Source organism: Anopheles funestus, chromosome 3RL (assembly GCF_943734845.2).
Source record: "Anopheles funestus chromosome 3RL, idAnoFuneDA-416_04, whole genome shotgun sequence".
Lineage (NCBI taxonomy): Eukaryota > Metazoa > Arthropoda > Insecta > Diptera > Culicidae > Anopheles > Anopheles funestus.
Window position 1 is genome coordinate 43,458,826 of NC_064599.1, and position 15,885 is coordinate 43,474,710.

The 15,885-nt window shown below is 41.1% G+C and overlaps 5 protein-coding genes across 7 annotated transcripts; 1 reads left to right on the plus strand and 4 right to left on the minus strand.

The window, feature by feature from the left end:
- Positions 1-254: 254 nt before the first annotated feature.
- On the plus strand, positions 255-15,588 carry LOC125769206 (mediator of DNA damage checkpoint protein 1-like). Of its 3 annotated transcripts, none has more exons than XM_049437772.1 (6): positions 255-411; positions 490-603; positions 9,834-10,094; positions 10,159-13,546; positions 14,241-14,555; positions 14,645-15,588. In XM_049437772.1, the coding sequence occupies exons 2-6, from the start codon at positions 499-501 to the stop codon at positions 14,857-14,859; spliced, it is 4,284 nt and encodes a 1,427-aa protein (XP_049293729.1). In that variant the 5' UTR covers positions 255-411; positions 490-498; the 3' UTR covers positions 14,860-15,588. The 3 variants fall into 3 exon arrangements, with proteins under 3 accessions (XP_049293729.1, XP_049293730.1, XP_049293731.1); XM_049437773.1 differs by having other exon boundaries at positions 499-603; XM_049437774.1 differs by lacking the exon at positions 14,645-15,588 and having other exon boundaries at positions 10,159-13,347; positions 14,241-14,383.
- On the minus strand, positions 590-2,513 carry LOC125769211 (venom carboxylesterase-6-like). The gene is made up of 2 exons (XM_049437784.1): positions 1,197-2,513; positions 590-1,125 (listed from the first exon to the last, which is right to left on the minus strand). The coding sequence occupies exons 1-2, from the start codon at positions 2,511-2,513 to the stop codon at positions 679-681; spliced, it is 1,764 nt and encodes a 587-aa protein (XP_049293741.1). The 3' UTR covers positions 590-678.
- On the minus strand, positions 2,513-4,877 carry LOC125769210 (esterase-5B-like). The gene is made up of 2 exons (XM_049437783.1): positions 3,251-4,877; positions 2,513-3,181 (listed from the first exon to the last, which is right to left on the minus strand). The coding sequence occupies exons 1-2, from the start codon at positions 4,481-4,483 to the stop codon at positions 2,699-2,701; spliced, it is 1,716 nt and encodes a 571-aa protein (XP_049293740.1). The 5' UTR covers positions 4,484-4,877; the 3' UTR covers positions 2,513-2,698.
- Positions 4,994-6,954, minus strand: LOC125769212 (venom carboxylesterase-6-like). The gene is made up of 2 exons (XM_049437785.1): positions 5,696-6,954; positions 4,994-5,614 (listed from the first exon to the last, which is right to left on the minus strand). Exons 1-2 carry the CDS (start codon positions 6,902-6,904, stop codon positions 5,141-5,143), a joined length of 1,683 nt encoding a protein of 560 aa, XP_049293742.1. The 5' UTR covers positions 6,905-6,954; the 3' UTR covers positions 4,994-5,140.
- LOC125769213 (venom carboxylesterase-6-like) lies at positions 7,566-9,463 on the minus strand. The gene is made up of 2 exons (XM_049437786.1): positions 8,213-9,463; positions 7,566-8,127 (listed from the first exon to the last, which is right to left on the minus strand). Exons 1-2 carry the CDS (start codon positions 9,446-9,448, stop codon positions 7,684-7,686), a joined length of 1,680 nt encoding a protein of 559 aa, XP_049293743.1. The 5' UTR covers positions 9,449-9,463; the 3' UTR covers positions 7,566-7,683.
- Positions 15,589-15,885: the final 297 nt, after the last annotated feature.

Here is a 15,885-nt window from a genome sequence, read left to right on the forward strand (position 1 = left end):
ATGGTATTCCATGTAGAGGGGTGATGGTCTCTGCTTTACCTGCACTGCCTACGGCGTTGTTAATCTTATTGTGCTTTGGGTTGAGTAGGTATATTGAAAATATTTTCCTATCTATTTGAGATATTTCCGATGCATAGAGCATTTTTTTCAATCTAAAGATTCCATTGTATTGAAAAAGTTACTATTTGCAGCATTTCATAATTGGAGGAACTAGTTGAGAATCACTGCCTGCCAAACTTAGACATCCGTGAGCGAAAACAGCGGGAACTGAAACGTCAAAAATTCCAGACGACGCAAAACAATCCAGTCGTGTGTTGTTGTTCATATAATTTCGCTGTACTTTCGTAAAAATACTCGTTATTGTGTAGCGTTTTAAGTGTATTTCGTTAGAGCAGGCCTGAGATTTACAACGTAAGCCATTCTGCACACTCAAAAGCTTTCCTTTTCTTTTGATTCACAGTTTTCCTTGTCTGTTCTTGTCCATTTAAGACCGTTTAGATGCATTTGAATATCCAAGGAACGAAGCATCCCATCCGACCGGGAATCAGTTTGATCGGTTCTGTACAAAATGAACGCTACAATACAATACTTTTGCAGGACAGGGTGAGGTTTGCTTTTATTTTACCATATACCTAGTTATTGTGTATCTTCATTGTTTGGTGTAGTGGGTAGATTGCTTCAATCTGTATGTACGATAGAACTTTCATTGAATTTCAAAATGTCCCAAAAGGGCTCATCGCTTAAGAAATCGGCTGTTACGATGGAGCTATCGGGGTAATTGATCAACAGATAGGTTAACCGGGTGTGATCTTGCTGTGCTGGTAGCACCAGGTTGCCAAATCTTGGTTGATAGCCGTGTGCAAACGATTCGTACAAATCGCAAAATTTCGTAGCCATGCTCAGCTCTTGCATCGTGTAAGGATTATTTTCGCGTAGACTGCTGGGAAGAATTAACAATATATCTTCGCCATGCGGCACACCCAGGAACTGGTTGGATCCGGAGAGTGCTTCCGAAAGGCCGTATGTTGTTTTGTATTGGTCGTAGTAAAAGTAGACAGGAATGTGAGGCTGCATCAATTTTGCCGCTTCCGTAACGCCAGCAAAGAACAATCGATTCGACACTAGCTGTAAGATTAGTTTATAATTACTTTCGTTCAGTGTTCGTTAAATAGTAGTTGTTTTTTTTTGTAACTTACCCGCACAAACCGATGAAAAACACTTTCGTTTAGCTTATGCGTCCCTAAATAGTGCGCTCTAATCACTTGGGACAGGGCGTCTCGCTGGTGACTATCTCGGACGGCATACTTATAGTCTAGAATGCTTGGCAATACGTCGTTCCAGTGGTCGTTGATATGCTGAAGGTAGCTTACGTTGCTAAAAAATTCCGCTGCTGGATACAAACCTTCCGCTTCGGTTACGGAAAGTAGCAATGGTATCTTGGCTACCCTTCCGGCGCGTGTTAAATCGCGTGGATCTTCCGAAAGAAACGGTTGGGAGTTGTACTTGCCTCGTTTTTCAATCACAACGCCTAACGGTGAATAGGGATTGTACAGAAAATCTTGCAATTTCGGCACTTGGCGAACTATTTTTTCTGCCGGAAGCTGCCTTAAGCACTGCAAAAGCTCTTTGCTATTCTCGTCAAACGGGCAGCCCGCTCCGGCAGCTATAAGTTTGGCTTTTTCGGCAGATTGTTCTACCATAACCCAAGGATTCAGTGCCGAACCGCTATGACCGATGGCGCGATGAAAAAGTCCTCGTGAAAGGGGAGAAAGGTAATGCAAATGAACACTGGCAGAACCGGCCGAGAAGCCAGATAGTGTAACCTTGTTTGCATCACCGCCAAAGTATTTTATATTTTTTTGCACCCACTGCAACGCCGTCACCTGATCTTTGAGTCCAAAGTTGCCGGCGATCACATCATCTTCCGTGCTGAGAAAACCAAGCGGACCGAGGCGATAGTTTACTGTTACCAGAATTAGCTGGCGTTGGAGTAAAAAATCAGGCCTAAAGTAACCACCGCCACCGTACATGAATGCACCACCGTGAAGATGGACGATCGTCGGTAGAAGGGCATCCGCCGAAAGGTTTGTTGTGTACACGTTCAGAAATAGGCAGTCCTCTTCGCCTTCCATTTTATTATCACCGGATTTAAGGTGAGACCACTGCAAACAAACTGGCCCAACACGGGTGGTGTTTTTTGGCTCATGCCAACGCTCTTCGATTAATTCGGATGCGGCAAAGCGACGGTTACCTATGGGAGGCTTTGCGTACGGTATTCCCTCGAATGCGAAATGTCCTTCGCGTTGTTGGCCTACTATTGGGCCATTTTTAATAGTCACTTTCACCTCAGTTGCGGAAGAAAAATCAGGTAGAATAAAAATCAGCACGAGCGCAAACGCCGTATATGAAACGAACGACATCATCGTTAAACAAAGACGCAATGAATAATATGCGTAAAATCTAACCAGGGTCGTTTCCAAAATCAGTAAACGAAAATTATCACATCTAAACATTTGCAGCCACCATTGATGTGTTTTTATTTGATAAGAAGATGGTCGTTACTTCAGTGTCTTCATCCTATGCATCACGGATCCTATGCATCCGTATGTCAACGTTATCGCCAAAGACGTTTCTTAGTTCTAGAACGTATGGATGTTCTATGCGTTCTATGTTCCAAAGCGGATGATGTAATGACCCATCACAGCTCATTGTGAGGCTCATGATGAACCATTTTGCGAGGTGGTTCATCGTTAAAGTCCAATGTGTCCCAAAATTGTTCATCGCTTACACCATATGCCGTTTTCGGTAGACCACATATTTCGCAATCCGCTTCTTTCACTTCCATGTACTGGAGTTTGTCAGTAATGTTTTGAAGTGGAAGTACATAGGCACCATATTTGGGCTTCCGTCCTTGCGAGAAGGTGTAGTAGAGGTTTACAAAGTTGGACACCACTCGCAGCTCATCTTTATTCAGCGGGTGCTTTTCCCGGATGCTGGATGGGAATACAAGAAATACGTCTTCACCATGCGCGACACCGTAGTTTTGGTTTGATTCCGATAAAAGCTCTCCGATACCGTACGCTGCCTTAAAGTTGAAATAATAAAAGTAAACTGGAAGGTGAGGTTGCAGAAGTTTTGCCGTTTTGGTGACGCCCGCAAAGAATAAACGATTCGATAGAATCTGCAAACAAATGTGTACAATTTTAATCAGTTTCATCAGTTTTGTTATGTACTGTAAAAGCATTCTTACCGACACAAAATCACGAAAATTATCTAACGAAAGCTTTCGTTCTTTGCCGAAGTAACGCTCGCTAATTGCTTTAGATAACTCGTCTCGCTTTTTGACGTCAGGAACAGCTGTTTTGTAATCCAAAATACTCGGCAATAAGTCATACCAGCGCGAGTCAATGTCTTGAAGATATCCTGGCTGGCTTATAAACTCCGCACCAGGATATAAACCTTCGCCTTGCGTGACGGACAATATCAGCGGGACTTTAGTTAACTTTCCCTTTCTCGATAATACAGCCGGGTGTTCTACTAGAAAAGGGCGACGATTGAGCTTGCTTTGTTTCTCGATCACTACCCCGAGCGGTGAGAAAGGATTGTATAAATAATCCAACAAGAAAGGCACCTGCCGGACAATGTCTTCAGCCGCACGGTCACGCAAACATGAAAGTATGGATTGACTCGATTGTTCTACCGGACAACCGATATTCTTGGCAATTTGGTGGGCTTTGCGAGTGGAATCTTCAGCCATTACCCATGGATTCAGAGCGGTACCACTGTGTGCAATTCCATTTTGGAACAGCCCACGCGACATTGGGGACAGGTAATGCAGATGTACGCTTGCACCACCAGCTGAAAACCCTGCCAGGGTAATTCGGTTTGGATCGCCACCGAAATGATGAACGTTACGCTTTACCCACTGTAATGCCGTTACCTGGTCTTTCAGTCCAAAATTGCCCGGTATAACATCGTCTTCGGTGCTGAGAAACCCGAGCGGACCGACGCGATAGTTAAACGTGACCATGATCATCGATTTGCGCAGGACATGCTCTGGTGAAAAGAATCCTCCACCACCGAACATAAATGCACCACCATGAATGTAAAACAGTGTTGACAAGCCATTCGTTTCGTTTAGCGAGGTAGTGTAGATGTTTAAATACAGACAGTCTTCCTCTCCGAACAGCTTATCCTTTCCCGCGATCGTATGGCTCCATTGCATGCAGTATGGTCCAAGGCTGGTAGCGTTTAGTGGCTCACTCCATGTTTCGTCATTAAGCACCGACGCAGCAAACCGACGGTCACCGATGGGAGGTTTCGCGTAGGGAATACCTTCGAACGCATAGTACTCTCCACGATTCTCACCGAAAATAGGACCATTTTCTATGTTTACTACCGGATCTGCAAAAGCTAATAGCCCACGGAAAAAGCAGAGTGCTAATGCCAATTGCATAACGCTGAATGGACAATGCTGTGTCATTCTGTCTGTGGGACGAAACCTACATAAACACAGTGCACTTTTCGGAAAGGTCGAATATAATCTTATCAACAACTGGTTGCTATAATGCTATCCCTTGTGGCAAACGTTTAGTACGACGTTTCCACCTAAACTGGTTGTTCTGCTACCTTGGATTTTGCTTTTGCTCTGTCGTGTCTCGTTTGTTGGTAGATTTTTAGGCTCTCGGTAGGTTTGTACGGGTATACGCTCCCATGCTGTAATCTAATCTAGGTACTCGCTGGTTCATTTTCGCAGATGTTGCTTTTACCGGTATCTGCCATACGGAACTTTATTTGTCGAAAGATGGAGAGAATATTTCCAACGTTATGTGCTACAGGTAATTATGGACCTACATGTAAAGGTCGGAGCACACGAAGGCAACCTTATCCGTAGGGTACATTTCGTAGGGAGACGCTAAAAGTATATTGGCAGAACATGTTTCCTCATCACAGCTGACCATTCCTTCATAATTAGGTTAAACTATCCAAATGCTTGATTTGCAACGAATTATTTATTGTACCTGAAATTTTATAGAATCTAGTTGCTATTCATGATTTACGAGTTGTTTTTTAAGTTTTACCAGGCCGATTTATCGTTCGTTTATTTATATAATTCTATTAAAAAACACTTTTCCAAAACCTACAGCTCTGTATGCATGTGCTCAGGAGATGATGAATAGGGTCCATCATTAAAATCAAGATTTTTCCAAAACGTTTCATCGCTCATTCCCTCGGCACGTACAATTTCACTGTTTGGGTAGTTAAGTTTTAAAAACACTAACATGTCGTCAGAATCTTGTAATGGCAATTCATAAGAACCAAATCGGGGCGTGTCTCCTTTGAAAAACGATTCGTACATAGCGACAAATCGATCTACCACTTGCATTTCTTCCTCCGTGTACGGTATCTCTTCTCGCAGAACACTAGGGAATATAAGCAGCACATCATCGCCATGCGCAACTCCTAGAAATCCCGGTTCGTGGTGATGGGATAGTGCTTCGCCAACACCGTACTTGCTTTTGTAGAGATCGTAATAAACATATACATTAGTGAAGGGATGCATCAGCTTGGCTGACTCGGTAACTCCTATGAAGTAGAGTCGGTTGGAAATTATCTGCAAAGAAAAGGAAACCGAAAATGATTATTGGTAAACATAGATTGAAATTTCTTTTTGTTCGTAACCTCAAACACGTACCTCAATAAGTACATTAAAATTTTCCAAAGATAATCGTTCGTCTGCTTTAAAGTAGTGGTTTCGCATTGTTTCTGACAGTCTATCACGCTTTTTGGGGTCGGGCATGGCGGTTTTGTAGTCCAGAATGCTTGGCATAAGCTCGTTCCATCGAGAATCAATCTGTTGCAGATATGTTTGATCACTTATAAACTCTGCCCCCGGGTATAGACCTTCCGCTTGTGTAACTGAAAGAATCAGTGGCACCTTGGTGATATTACCAATCTTCATCAGCGAACGTGGCGTGTCCGTTAGAAAAGGATGAGTATTAAGTGGTCCTTCTTTTTCCACGACTACTCCGAATGGGGAGAAGGGATTGTACAAGAAGTCGAGAAAATGGGGCACTTGTCGCACGATGTCCTCTGCCGGAACTTTCCGCAAACAGTCTAGAAGCGCTTGTGTTTTTCTTGTTGGACAACCTAGCACAGCTCCGATCCGAATGGCTTTTTCTATCGATCGCTCAGTAATTACCCATGGACTAAGTGCGGAACCGCTATGTCCAATGCCAGAGTTAAATAAGCCGTTCGAAAGAGGAGATAGATAATGGAGATGCACGCTAGCGGAACCAGCTGAATAGCCCACTATGCTGACGGTGTTGGGATCTCCACCGAATGATTGAATATTTTCTCGAATCCATCGTAAAGCGGTCACCTGATCTTTTAATCCATAGTTCCCGGGAATCACATCATCCTCCGTGCTGAGAAATCCGAGTGGTCCAAGTCGATAGTTGAAAGTAACCAAGATTAACTTTCGGCGCATAATATGGTCCGGTTCATAGAAGTTCCCCGTACCGAACATGAATGCACCACCATGTATAAACGCAACCGTAGGTAACTGTGCTGTTGGGTCGATTGATCTTGTGTACACATTCAGGAAGAGACAATCTTCAGCACCCTCCAGTTTATCATTGTTTGGATTTAGATGATTCCACTGCATGCACACAGGGCCTCGCTTTGTCGTATTCCGGGGCGCAATCCAACGTTCATCATTTAATTCCGATGGTGCGAAACGGAATTTACCGAACGGAGGTTTCGCAAATGGAATACCTTCGAACGCGAAGTATTCTCCACGCTTTTCACCAATAATCGGTCCATTTTTTATGTTCACAGTCGTATCTCTACCACTTATTACAGTAGTTAGCCATGGGATAATCAAGCAAATGACCAGAATCATAACTATCGGTTTTTTGTAGCTTTTTACACACCAACAGCTGCTGCGAGACTAATTTTGAGCGAATTCCTTGCACAAATGTGTCTCCTCATTGGTTTTAAATGTAAATTTGATTACGCATGGAAGGGTGAGCGAGAGGATCGCGTTCCACCTTATCGCAACAGCGTTACTCTGATTGTGGAGAAGAAAAAACTGTGGGAATAAGAACAACTCTCGAAGATCTTTGTGTATGATTAGTAATTTGCTGCATAATGAAAAGTAGGAAGCACGCGATCTGTTGTAGTCGAATGCATTTTAACTACAATGCAGTGGCGGATCAAGGTTCTCGGATTGCCAATCGGAATGGTTGTGAATGGGGCCCTGAAAACCAGGAGGAGAGGGGTAAAGGGGGGAGGGTCAAATATTAAATTCAGTACTGATATCAAAACCGAGAGAGAGTTGCTTTTCTTTATATTTTCCGAAACGACCGGACCCTAGCTATTAAAATTATCACTGTATGAACGGGGCCCCATTGTAAAGTACACAGGATTGTATTAAACATATTTAGAAACACATTATTGTTGTAATTAAATGAAGAATACGTGGGTATTGCTAATTTGTTTTTGGCCATAATTATGTTATGATTGTGTTTGTTTTCGTAAGAACGGCAATATGCGCAGAAGACTAAACCTTTAAAAAAATATATTTTTGATATTGCATGTTGTGACATACTTTGCAATTTGATGCCTGGCGTTTGATAGATATTTAATTAGAACATTAGACTAAGGATTGTAAACTAAATATTATTCGTACGGCGCATCATTAAAGTCAAGACTGTTCCAAAAAGGTTCATCACTTAAACCCTCAGCATGAATCACTTTGCTATAGGGGTAGTTTAACTTCAAGTACATGATCATGTCAGGATTATCTTGCGCAGGTATCACATAGGGGCCAAATCGAGGGATTTCCCCTTTGGCAAACTGTTTGTACATGGCTACAAATCGACTAATAACTGCCCTTTCTTTTTTCGTATAAGGCAAATGCTCCCGCGCAATGCTGTGGAATATCAAATCGACATCTTCACCATGGGATACTTCGTGGATCCTTGATTCTGGGCACCGTGATAGCTTTTCAGCGATACCATACCTTATTTTGAAATAATCCACGTATGCATATAACTTGATGTGTGGTTGCAATAGTTTGATTGATTCTGTCACACCAGCAAAATACAGCCGATTAGAAATAATCTGCAAGAATGAATAATGGAAAGATCCCCTTTGATAATTCAATTTAATTAAGCTCAAATATTTTATATTCAATTGACAATCTTACCCGAATGAGTACATTAAAATTTTCCAAAGATAATCGTTCATCTGCTTTAAAGTAGTGGTTTCGAATTGTTTCCGACAGATAATTACGCTTTTGGGGATCGGGCACGGCGGTTTTGTAGTCCAGAATGCTTGGCATTAGCTCGTTCCATCGAGAATCAATCTGTTGCAGATATGTTTGATCACTTATAAACTCTGCCCCCGGGTATAGACCTTCGGCTTGTGTAACTGAAAGAATCAGTGGCACCTTGGTGATATTACCAATCTTCATCAGCGAACGTGGCGTGTCCGTTAGAAAAGGATGAGTATTAAGTGGTCCTTCTTTTTCCACGACTACTCCGAATGGGGAGAAGGGATTGTACAAGAAGTCGAGAAAATGGGGCACTTGTCGCACGATGTCCTCTGCCGGAACTTTCCGCAAACAGTCTAGAAGCGCTTGTGTTTTTCTTGTTGGACAACCTAGCACAGCTCCGATCCGAATGGCTTTTTCTATCGATCGCTCAGTAATTACCCATGGACTAAGTGCGGAACCGCTATGTCCAATGCCAGAGTTAAATAAGCCGTTCGAAAGAGGAGATAGATAATGGAGATGCACGCTAGCGGAACCAGCTGAATAGCCCACTATGCTGACGGTGTTGGGATCTCCACCGAATGATTGAATATTTTCTCGAATCCATCGTAAAGCGGTCACCTGATCTTTTAATCCATAGTTCCCGGGTATCACATCATCCTCCGTGCTGAGAAATCCGAGTGGTCCAAGCCGATAGTTGAAAGTAACCAAAACGACTTTTTGGTGAATAATATGATCTGGTCTATAATTACTACCTGCTCCAAACATGAATGCACCACCATGTATAAATACAATTGTAGGCAGATGTAATGTACGATCAGTCGATCTTGTGTACACATTCAGGAAGAGACAGTCTTCAGCGCCTATCAATTTTTCTTTGGTTTTATTAAAATGAGTCCATTGGAGACACCTTGCTCCAGGTTGGATAACATAAAGTGGTTTAGTCCAGCGTTCATCGTTCAGTTCCGACGGAGCAAAACGGTATCTACCCAACGGCATCTTTGCGTAGCGAATGCCCTCGAACGAGTAATATTCTCCACGTTTTTCACCAACAATTGGACCATTTTTGATGTTCACTACATTCGAAAGCTTCTGGCTTGTGGCGTTAATAACAATAAAATATGTAATTAAAAACACAGGTTTCAAAGATGAAAATGAAACTTCAATCATATTAAGAATGTATAAAATGCCTTTTAATTTAATGCAAGCGATTGTCCTACACCAACTGGTCGATGTGTGGAATGTGACCTATTTCATTGTACTAGCTAATATCGTTTGTTTATTAAATTCGACGTGTCAAACAAAAACTGGTGATGTATGGAATTTGCTATACATCCATGTAACAACAATACGGTCAGGCTGCTCTAGGCCTACAAAGAAAAGAGTTTAATGTGGTGAACTTGAATGCAAAGTTTAATAAACTAGGCAAAATCTAGCTGTTGTTACATCGCGAAAAGTTAACATAACTGATTTGGATTCGCACAAAGAAATAAGAAAAAACATAACGTAGGTTCAAATAACTCAACTTCACTATTTTGCTATACTTTCATTACAGAGTATTTGTCCCAAACATGCAAGTCTTCGGCTTGATACTACCACAGATAAACTTCAAATTTTGGATCTTTGCTCCATACATGGGGTAACTGTTGATCAGAAACCCATCGCTCCGCTAACTTGGACCGAAATCACCACACTAAGTCGATTACATTTGGGCGGCGTGATTGCTTCCGTTGAAATAGACAGTAAGAACAAGCAGGGGGAAGTTTCGTTCTTGTTCGATGAAAATTCAACGGATTTTATTGACTGCAGTCTCGAGGTATGTACGATAAACTCACACCACAGGTGCAACATTGAATAATTAACGTGTCATATCTTTACAGGAAACACAACCTCTCCAGAGCATTAGAAAAAATGCACACAACACTGTTAGTGTATTGAGTACTTTCGGAAGAAGATCTTCGTTGGTTGAAACAAAAGCTACTGTACACGTACCTCCCTGTTCTTCTACAGTAGGGCAAGGAACTAGTTTCCTGGTTCCCGAAACTCAGCAACTCGATAGCAGTACAACGAAAGCAAAGCCAAATGAAACGCTCGTTTCCAATGGTGATAAGTGTTCAGAAAGGGATGACGATGATGAAGAATTTTTTTTCATTCCGGAAACACAGCAGCCGGAAGATGAACATAACTGTCCGTCAGACGAGATCGAGCCAATTCTTCCCGAAATACAGGAAACGGAACAGCCTGCGACAGAAGACGAATATTTCCAAATGACAGTTGAGAACGACAATAACAGCAATGATGCGATGTTCAACAACAAGTATGTCGAGCAATCTCAAAACTTGATGCAACAACTAGATACATCGTACAATGGTGCTGTTATACCTAGGGTTTCCGTATTGCCGGAGCGCTCCGTTGATTCGATATCGTTCCAGGAACACCGTAATACAACGATGGAAATGAGTCGTATCGAGTGGAATGAAAGTAAAAAAGATCACGAACAATCCAAGATCGTTGAAGAAGTACAGCAACCAGAAGAACGAGGAGAATCTCACGAAAAAGAGCGCATAATTTCTGAGGGAGGTGATGATAGATCTATCACGCCGGAACTTAATTTTGATGATGATCCTCCAGTTGAAACAAACGGAAATCAAACATTAGTTGAACAGGAAAATAACTTAAAAACCACAGCAAACAATCAGCCACCGGAACAGGCGAATCGTTCGTCAAAGACACCCGAATGGTGCTTCGATGAAATGGAATATGAAGCCGATGAGTATGAAATTTCACTGAACCAAGAAGATTGCAATAATCTGAGGTCGCATCGCACTCCTTCTGTCAAATTGAATAATAATTCGCAAGAAGCAAATCCGTATGATATGGAAACTCAGGCTTTTGACGTAGATGATCCATACGAACTGTTGACACAGCCTCTTCATAGGCTGGAGAAAAAATCAAAATCTTTTGGATCGACACAGAAATTGCAATTGGAAGACCCATACGAGCTAAGCACACAGCCATTAGCCGTAGAAAAGCCTTGTGCCAGCAAGCTTTCCGAGATTTCACCTTTTGTCAAACCAACTAACCCCGTATTACAACGCAAATCTAACCATACACCAGAAATCGATTATGCAAATATGCCAACGCAACAATTTACTCCTATAGAGTTACTAAACCCACCAATGGGATCATATAACAGTGGGACGAATGTTACAGAAAAGTGCGATGCAAACGCTTCGGTAGCAGGGAATGAATCGCCATTAGCTGACTGCAAACGAAAACCATCGCCTGAAAAGCAAAGTAAATGCAATCAATCGCCAGAAATTGATTATGCAAATCAGCCAACACAATTATTCACTCCTCCAGAATTACTGTATCAACCTACTGTTGAACCTGAAGATAACATTAAGGAGCCTCTGTCTACTTCGGCAATAATGATACATGATGATGATCTGCTAACCCAGCCGTTAAGTCCTCCAAAAGAGCTGATGGATACTCCCGTTTTGTATCGTAATGGTAACAACGTAGCCAGCACTTCAACAGAATGTAAAGCATATGATTTGGACACGCAACCTTTAAACTTGCACATGCAAATGAAAGACGGAATATTGGTAAAGAAAAAACCTGTCCTGAAGTTAGTAGATATTAAAACATGTCACTTGTCGGTTCCAATTGATCCTAATTCGATGGATATAGTTAGTGATATAGATGAAAATGTATACGATCTTGGCAAACTGAAACTCCTGGAAAATGGCACATTGCCAGAGGAAGAAGTATCTCAATTTAATCCAGAAATTAATAGTACTACGCATCTGTCACTTAACGAACAACTAGAAGGACAGCAGCATGTGGAACCGTGCAGAGAAATGTCTCCATCATCATCTAATAAGGAAAATAGTACGAAAGAAGCAGATGAAAAAAATGATTCGTACGATACGGATGATGAATTGTGTTTGGCATCAACTATTCCGATCGGTACTCTATTCCCGCACAAACATACGACGGAATGTGTAGAGAAGGGTGATGAAGGAGTGTCGACAAGACAGTTTAAAATACCGCTGAAAAAACCAGAAACACTAGCCACTCCCAAAAATATGAGAAGCAGGAAACGAAGTAATTCGGATATAACTGAATTTCTTACGCCGGAACATCCGTTGTTGTATTTACCGAAAGCCGATTGCATCCTCTCAGTATCGGAACGAATGCGCGAGAAAAACTCTACTGCTGCACTTGCCGCCAAGGTCAAACCAAAGTACCATTTTAACGATAGCAGTAGTAGCAGCAGCGATGATGATGGCGCTAGCGATCGACAGTTGTTTAAAAAAACGAATGTAAGTGTTGCGTTGGAGAAAGAGTTGGAAAATGTGCGAGAAGTTGGAAGGTTGGAAAAACAAAAAGGACTTACCGATTGTGGAAAATTGGATAGTAAATTGGTGAGAAAAAGGATTGTGCAACCTAAAAAGGACGACAAAGATGAATTGTTAGCCGAACCAGCGAAGGGGCGAGATGAAGGGGGAAGCAAGAGAATGGCTACCAGAAATGTACAACAAAAAGAGGTGGAAGAAATTGGGAAAAATCAGGCAGATTTTCGAAAAATATCTACTAGGCGTAAAGAAACGAAGGATATCGAGAAATCATCAGAATCGAAAATAAAGGCGATTCGAACAGAGATCAAGAATAAGATAGCCGAACCCAGTAAACAAAGTTACAATGAGAGCGATACTAAAAAGGAACCTAAATCATCGGATGAACGATCTACCGATCGGAGCAGATCAACTGATGCTCTTCCTATACGTGTATCGACGCGCAGCCGTGTAGAAACGTACAAGAAACGAATGCTCAATGAATCGGTAGATTATTTATCAGAATCAACAAAGAAATTGTCTACAGCGCAAATGTCAACACGTGGTAGTCGAAAACGCAAGGAGCAATCGTCATCGGATCGCGAAGGAAGTCGTAAATCGGCAGGTGTCGAACTAAAGCGACAAAAGCCAGGCCAAAGAGCCACTGCTGTTGTACAGGAAGTGGAAGTAAAAGAGCGATCACGGCGAGCAACCAGCCGCATCAAAAAGGTAGTGGGTACTTCTTCTGATTTGTTTGTGGAACAGGGCAAAACGTCAGGGATAAATAGTGGAGTCCTGGGGTACGATAGTGCCACTAGCAGCACAGGAAGTGATGTCTCAACTGTGTCGGCAACACGATCTAATCGTCTGCGATTAATTTTCACCAAAATGAACCCAGAGCCCTACAGAAAGTGTATAGCTCGCGCTGGTATGTTGAGTTCTGCGTAGATGTATAGAAACATGAAGCTGCATGAAGTTGTCTTGGAGCCTTTTTTGGCAATAACACTATTCATTTTGCACATCACAAAATACATCTAGCTGTTAAGTATGGACACATTTTGCTTTTATTACACATTAGAATGACTACCAGGTTATGCCTATTTATCTAACATTAGCTGATCTAATCAAACAGCTAACTCTTAAAATCAGAATACTAAATTAGAACATTTTAATCACCGGTTCGTCGTAGTAAAGAACGCAACATATTGCTACAAACCTCCTACTGGGTAGCAATCCTGTACACATTATTTGGCAATGACGCGCGTAGTAAGCTTTAGATAGCTAAAATGAATGTAGATCCAACTAAGAAATGTTTTCGAAAACTTTCTCTTGATCACATATTCGTAGGCAAACAATACCGAGTTTTAATTATTACACATGCTTTAATGGTGACAAAAGTTTTCCGTATCTTTGTTATTGTAAATGCATACCTATATTTTTATTTAGCTTGCTTTTAATAATGGCATGCTTCATTTTGGGATTACACGAATATTTCATACATTCATAATTCACGTTTCTGTATTGGCATTTTTCATTCAATTGAACAATGCATAATATTGTGTTGTCAAAACAACCTGCATGGCAAAAGCAAGCTTAATGATGTTTTATTTTACAAATTCCAGGTGGCAAGATAGTAGACATACCGGAGCTAGCAACCATCCTCGTGACGGACCGCATTATTCGAACGTACAAATTTCTGTGCAGTGTGGCGAAGGGAATACCTATCGTTGGTCAGTCATATCTGGATGCGTTACAAAATTCCGATGGAAAGGAACAGATTGACCCGTGGGACCATATCCTATCCGATCCCGTAAAGGAGAAGCGGTACGAATTTCGTCTACGTGATACATTGTTGAAGGCAAAGCAGCATAAGTTATTTCAGGATTATACCGTTTTTGTTACTTCGAGTACACAACCACCACCATCGGAACTGTGCTGTAAGTATGCACGATAAAATAACGAGCTAAATTACAGGTCTTTATTGAAAATATAATATCTTCATATACTTTATACATCTTTCGAACAGTAATACTTTCGTGCGCCGGAGCGAAAATATCAAAGCATTACAGTCAACCACCAAAAGATACGAATAAAATGTTTGTCATCTCCGATTCAGCGGATAGTGCTTCATGGGTGAAGTATAAAGAAAAGTTTCCTACCATAGAAATAGTGTCGGCGGAAGGTTTTATGCTTTCAATCATGCAACATTCAATCAAGTTCAAAAAGCATCGTTTAGCGTAAGATATTGTAATCGATATGCTTGAGTAAGAATGAAATAACCGTAAAAGAGAACGTTGAACATGGAAATCGTTAGTTACTATCATCCGGTTTATTTTACTAGACTTCTGACTATTTTACTATAAAAGTTATTAAAATCTTTATGTTATGCTAAGTCGATTTCGAAGAGCCTATGAATTGTTTGTTTTGATTCATTATTTCAACTCATCATTGTTGACTTTCCCAAAACTATTCATAATAAAAACGTGTTGAAGACAGAATTCAAAATGTTTTAAAATATACAATCCACTTGAATGGATGATATTGCTTTGTATAGAAAACTAAAGCAGTACGCTTATGATCAATACGCGTATATACGAATGTAGTTGTTCAAAGTTTTACTACAATACAGAAAGACAATGCTGCAAGTAAGCAAGTTATCAGTGTTAGAGGTACGATTTAGTATTTGGCGAGAAATGTGGTTTTTGATTCACAGGCATCATAAAATTTGGTTTGTTTATTGAATAGTATTACGATTTTTGTATGCATGTGTTGAACAGATTACACCGGTGATACATGCGGTGCGTCGAAAAAAGCGTAATGAAAGGATTGTTTTTGTTAGTTTTTTCTAAAGTATCTCTCTCATCTAGCATTAATTCTTAAATTACAATGCGATTGGAAAACTCAGTACAAAGAATGTAAATAAATGATATTGAAATATTACATCACATTCGGAATGTGATCACACACCAACGTACTGACAATTTTGAAAAAAAAACACCGAAAAGTTCCAAGGTATATACATTATAGAAGGTAAAGTCGTCTAGAGCAAATTGACATTTCGCCACTTGACAGAACGCTTCTAGAGGTATTCAGAGGAAGAGCGGACAAGAGGGTGGAATGTAGATGGAGGAACATACACAATTTTTTTTCATCGTGACTTAACAAGCATTCAGCTCAACTGGTGGATCCTGAATCTGTAGGTTCCGCAGTCTTGAGGTCGGATTTCACGCACTGCAATACAATCTGCTGTTAAGACTCATACGTTGT

Coding starts and splice junctions, on each gene's coding strand:
- LOC125769206 (XM_049437772.1), top strand. CDS start 499: ATGCATTTGAATATCCAAGGAACGAAGCATCCCATCCGACCGGGAATC. Junction 604..9,833: donor CAATACTTTTGCAGGACAGG/GTGAGGTTTGCT, acceptor CTTTCATTACAG/AGTATTTGTCCCAAACATGC. Junction 10,095..10,158: donor TTATTGACTGCAGTCTCGAG/GTATGTACGATA, acceptor ATATCTTTACAG/GAAACACAACCTCTCCAGAG.
- LOC125769210 (XM_049437783.1), bottom strand. CDS start 4,483: ATGACACAGCATTGTCCATTCAGCGTTATGCAATTGGCATTAGCACTC. Junction 3,182..3,250: donor ATTTTCGTGATTTTGTGTCG/GTAAGAATGCTT, acceptor ATTTGTTTGCAG/ATTCTATCGAATCGTTTATT.
- LOC125769212 (XM_049437785.1), bottom strand. CDS start 6,904: ATGATTCTGGTCATTTGCTTGATTATCCCATGGCTAACTACTGTAATA. Junction 5,615..5,695: donor ATTTTAATGTACTTATTGAG/GTACGTGTTTGA, acceptor TTTTCTTTGCAG/ATAATTTCCAACCGACTCTA.
- LOC125769213 (XM_049437786.1), bottom strand. CDS start 9,448: ATGATTGAAGTTTCATTTTCATCTTTGAAACCTGTGTTTTTAATTACA. Junction 8,128..8,212: donor ATTTTAATGTACTCATTCGG/GTAAGATTGTCA, acceptor TCATTCTTGCAG/ATTATTTCTAATCGGCTGTA.
- LOC125769211 (XM_049437784.1), bottom strand. CDS start 2,513: ATGTTTAGATGTGATAATTTTCGTTTACTGATTTTGGAAACGACCCTG. Junction 1,126..1,196: donor TTTTTCATCGGTTTGTGCGG/GTAAGTTACAAA, acceptor CTAATCTTACAG/CTAGTGTCGAATCGATTGTT.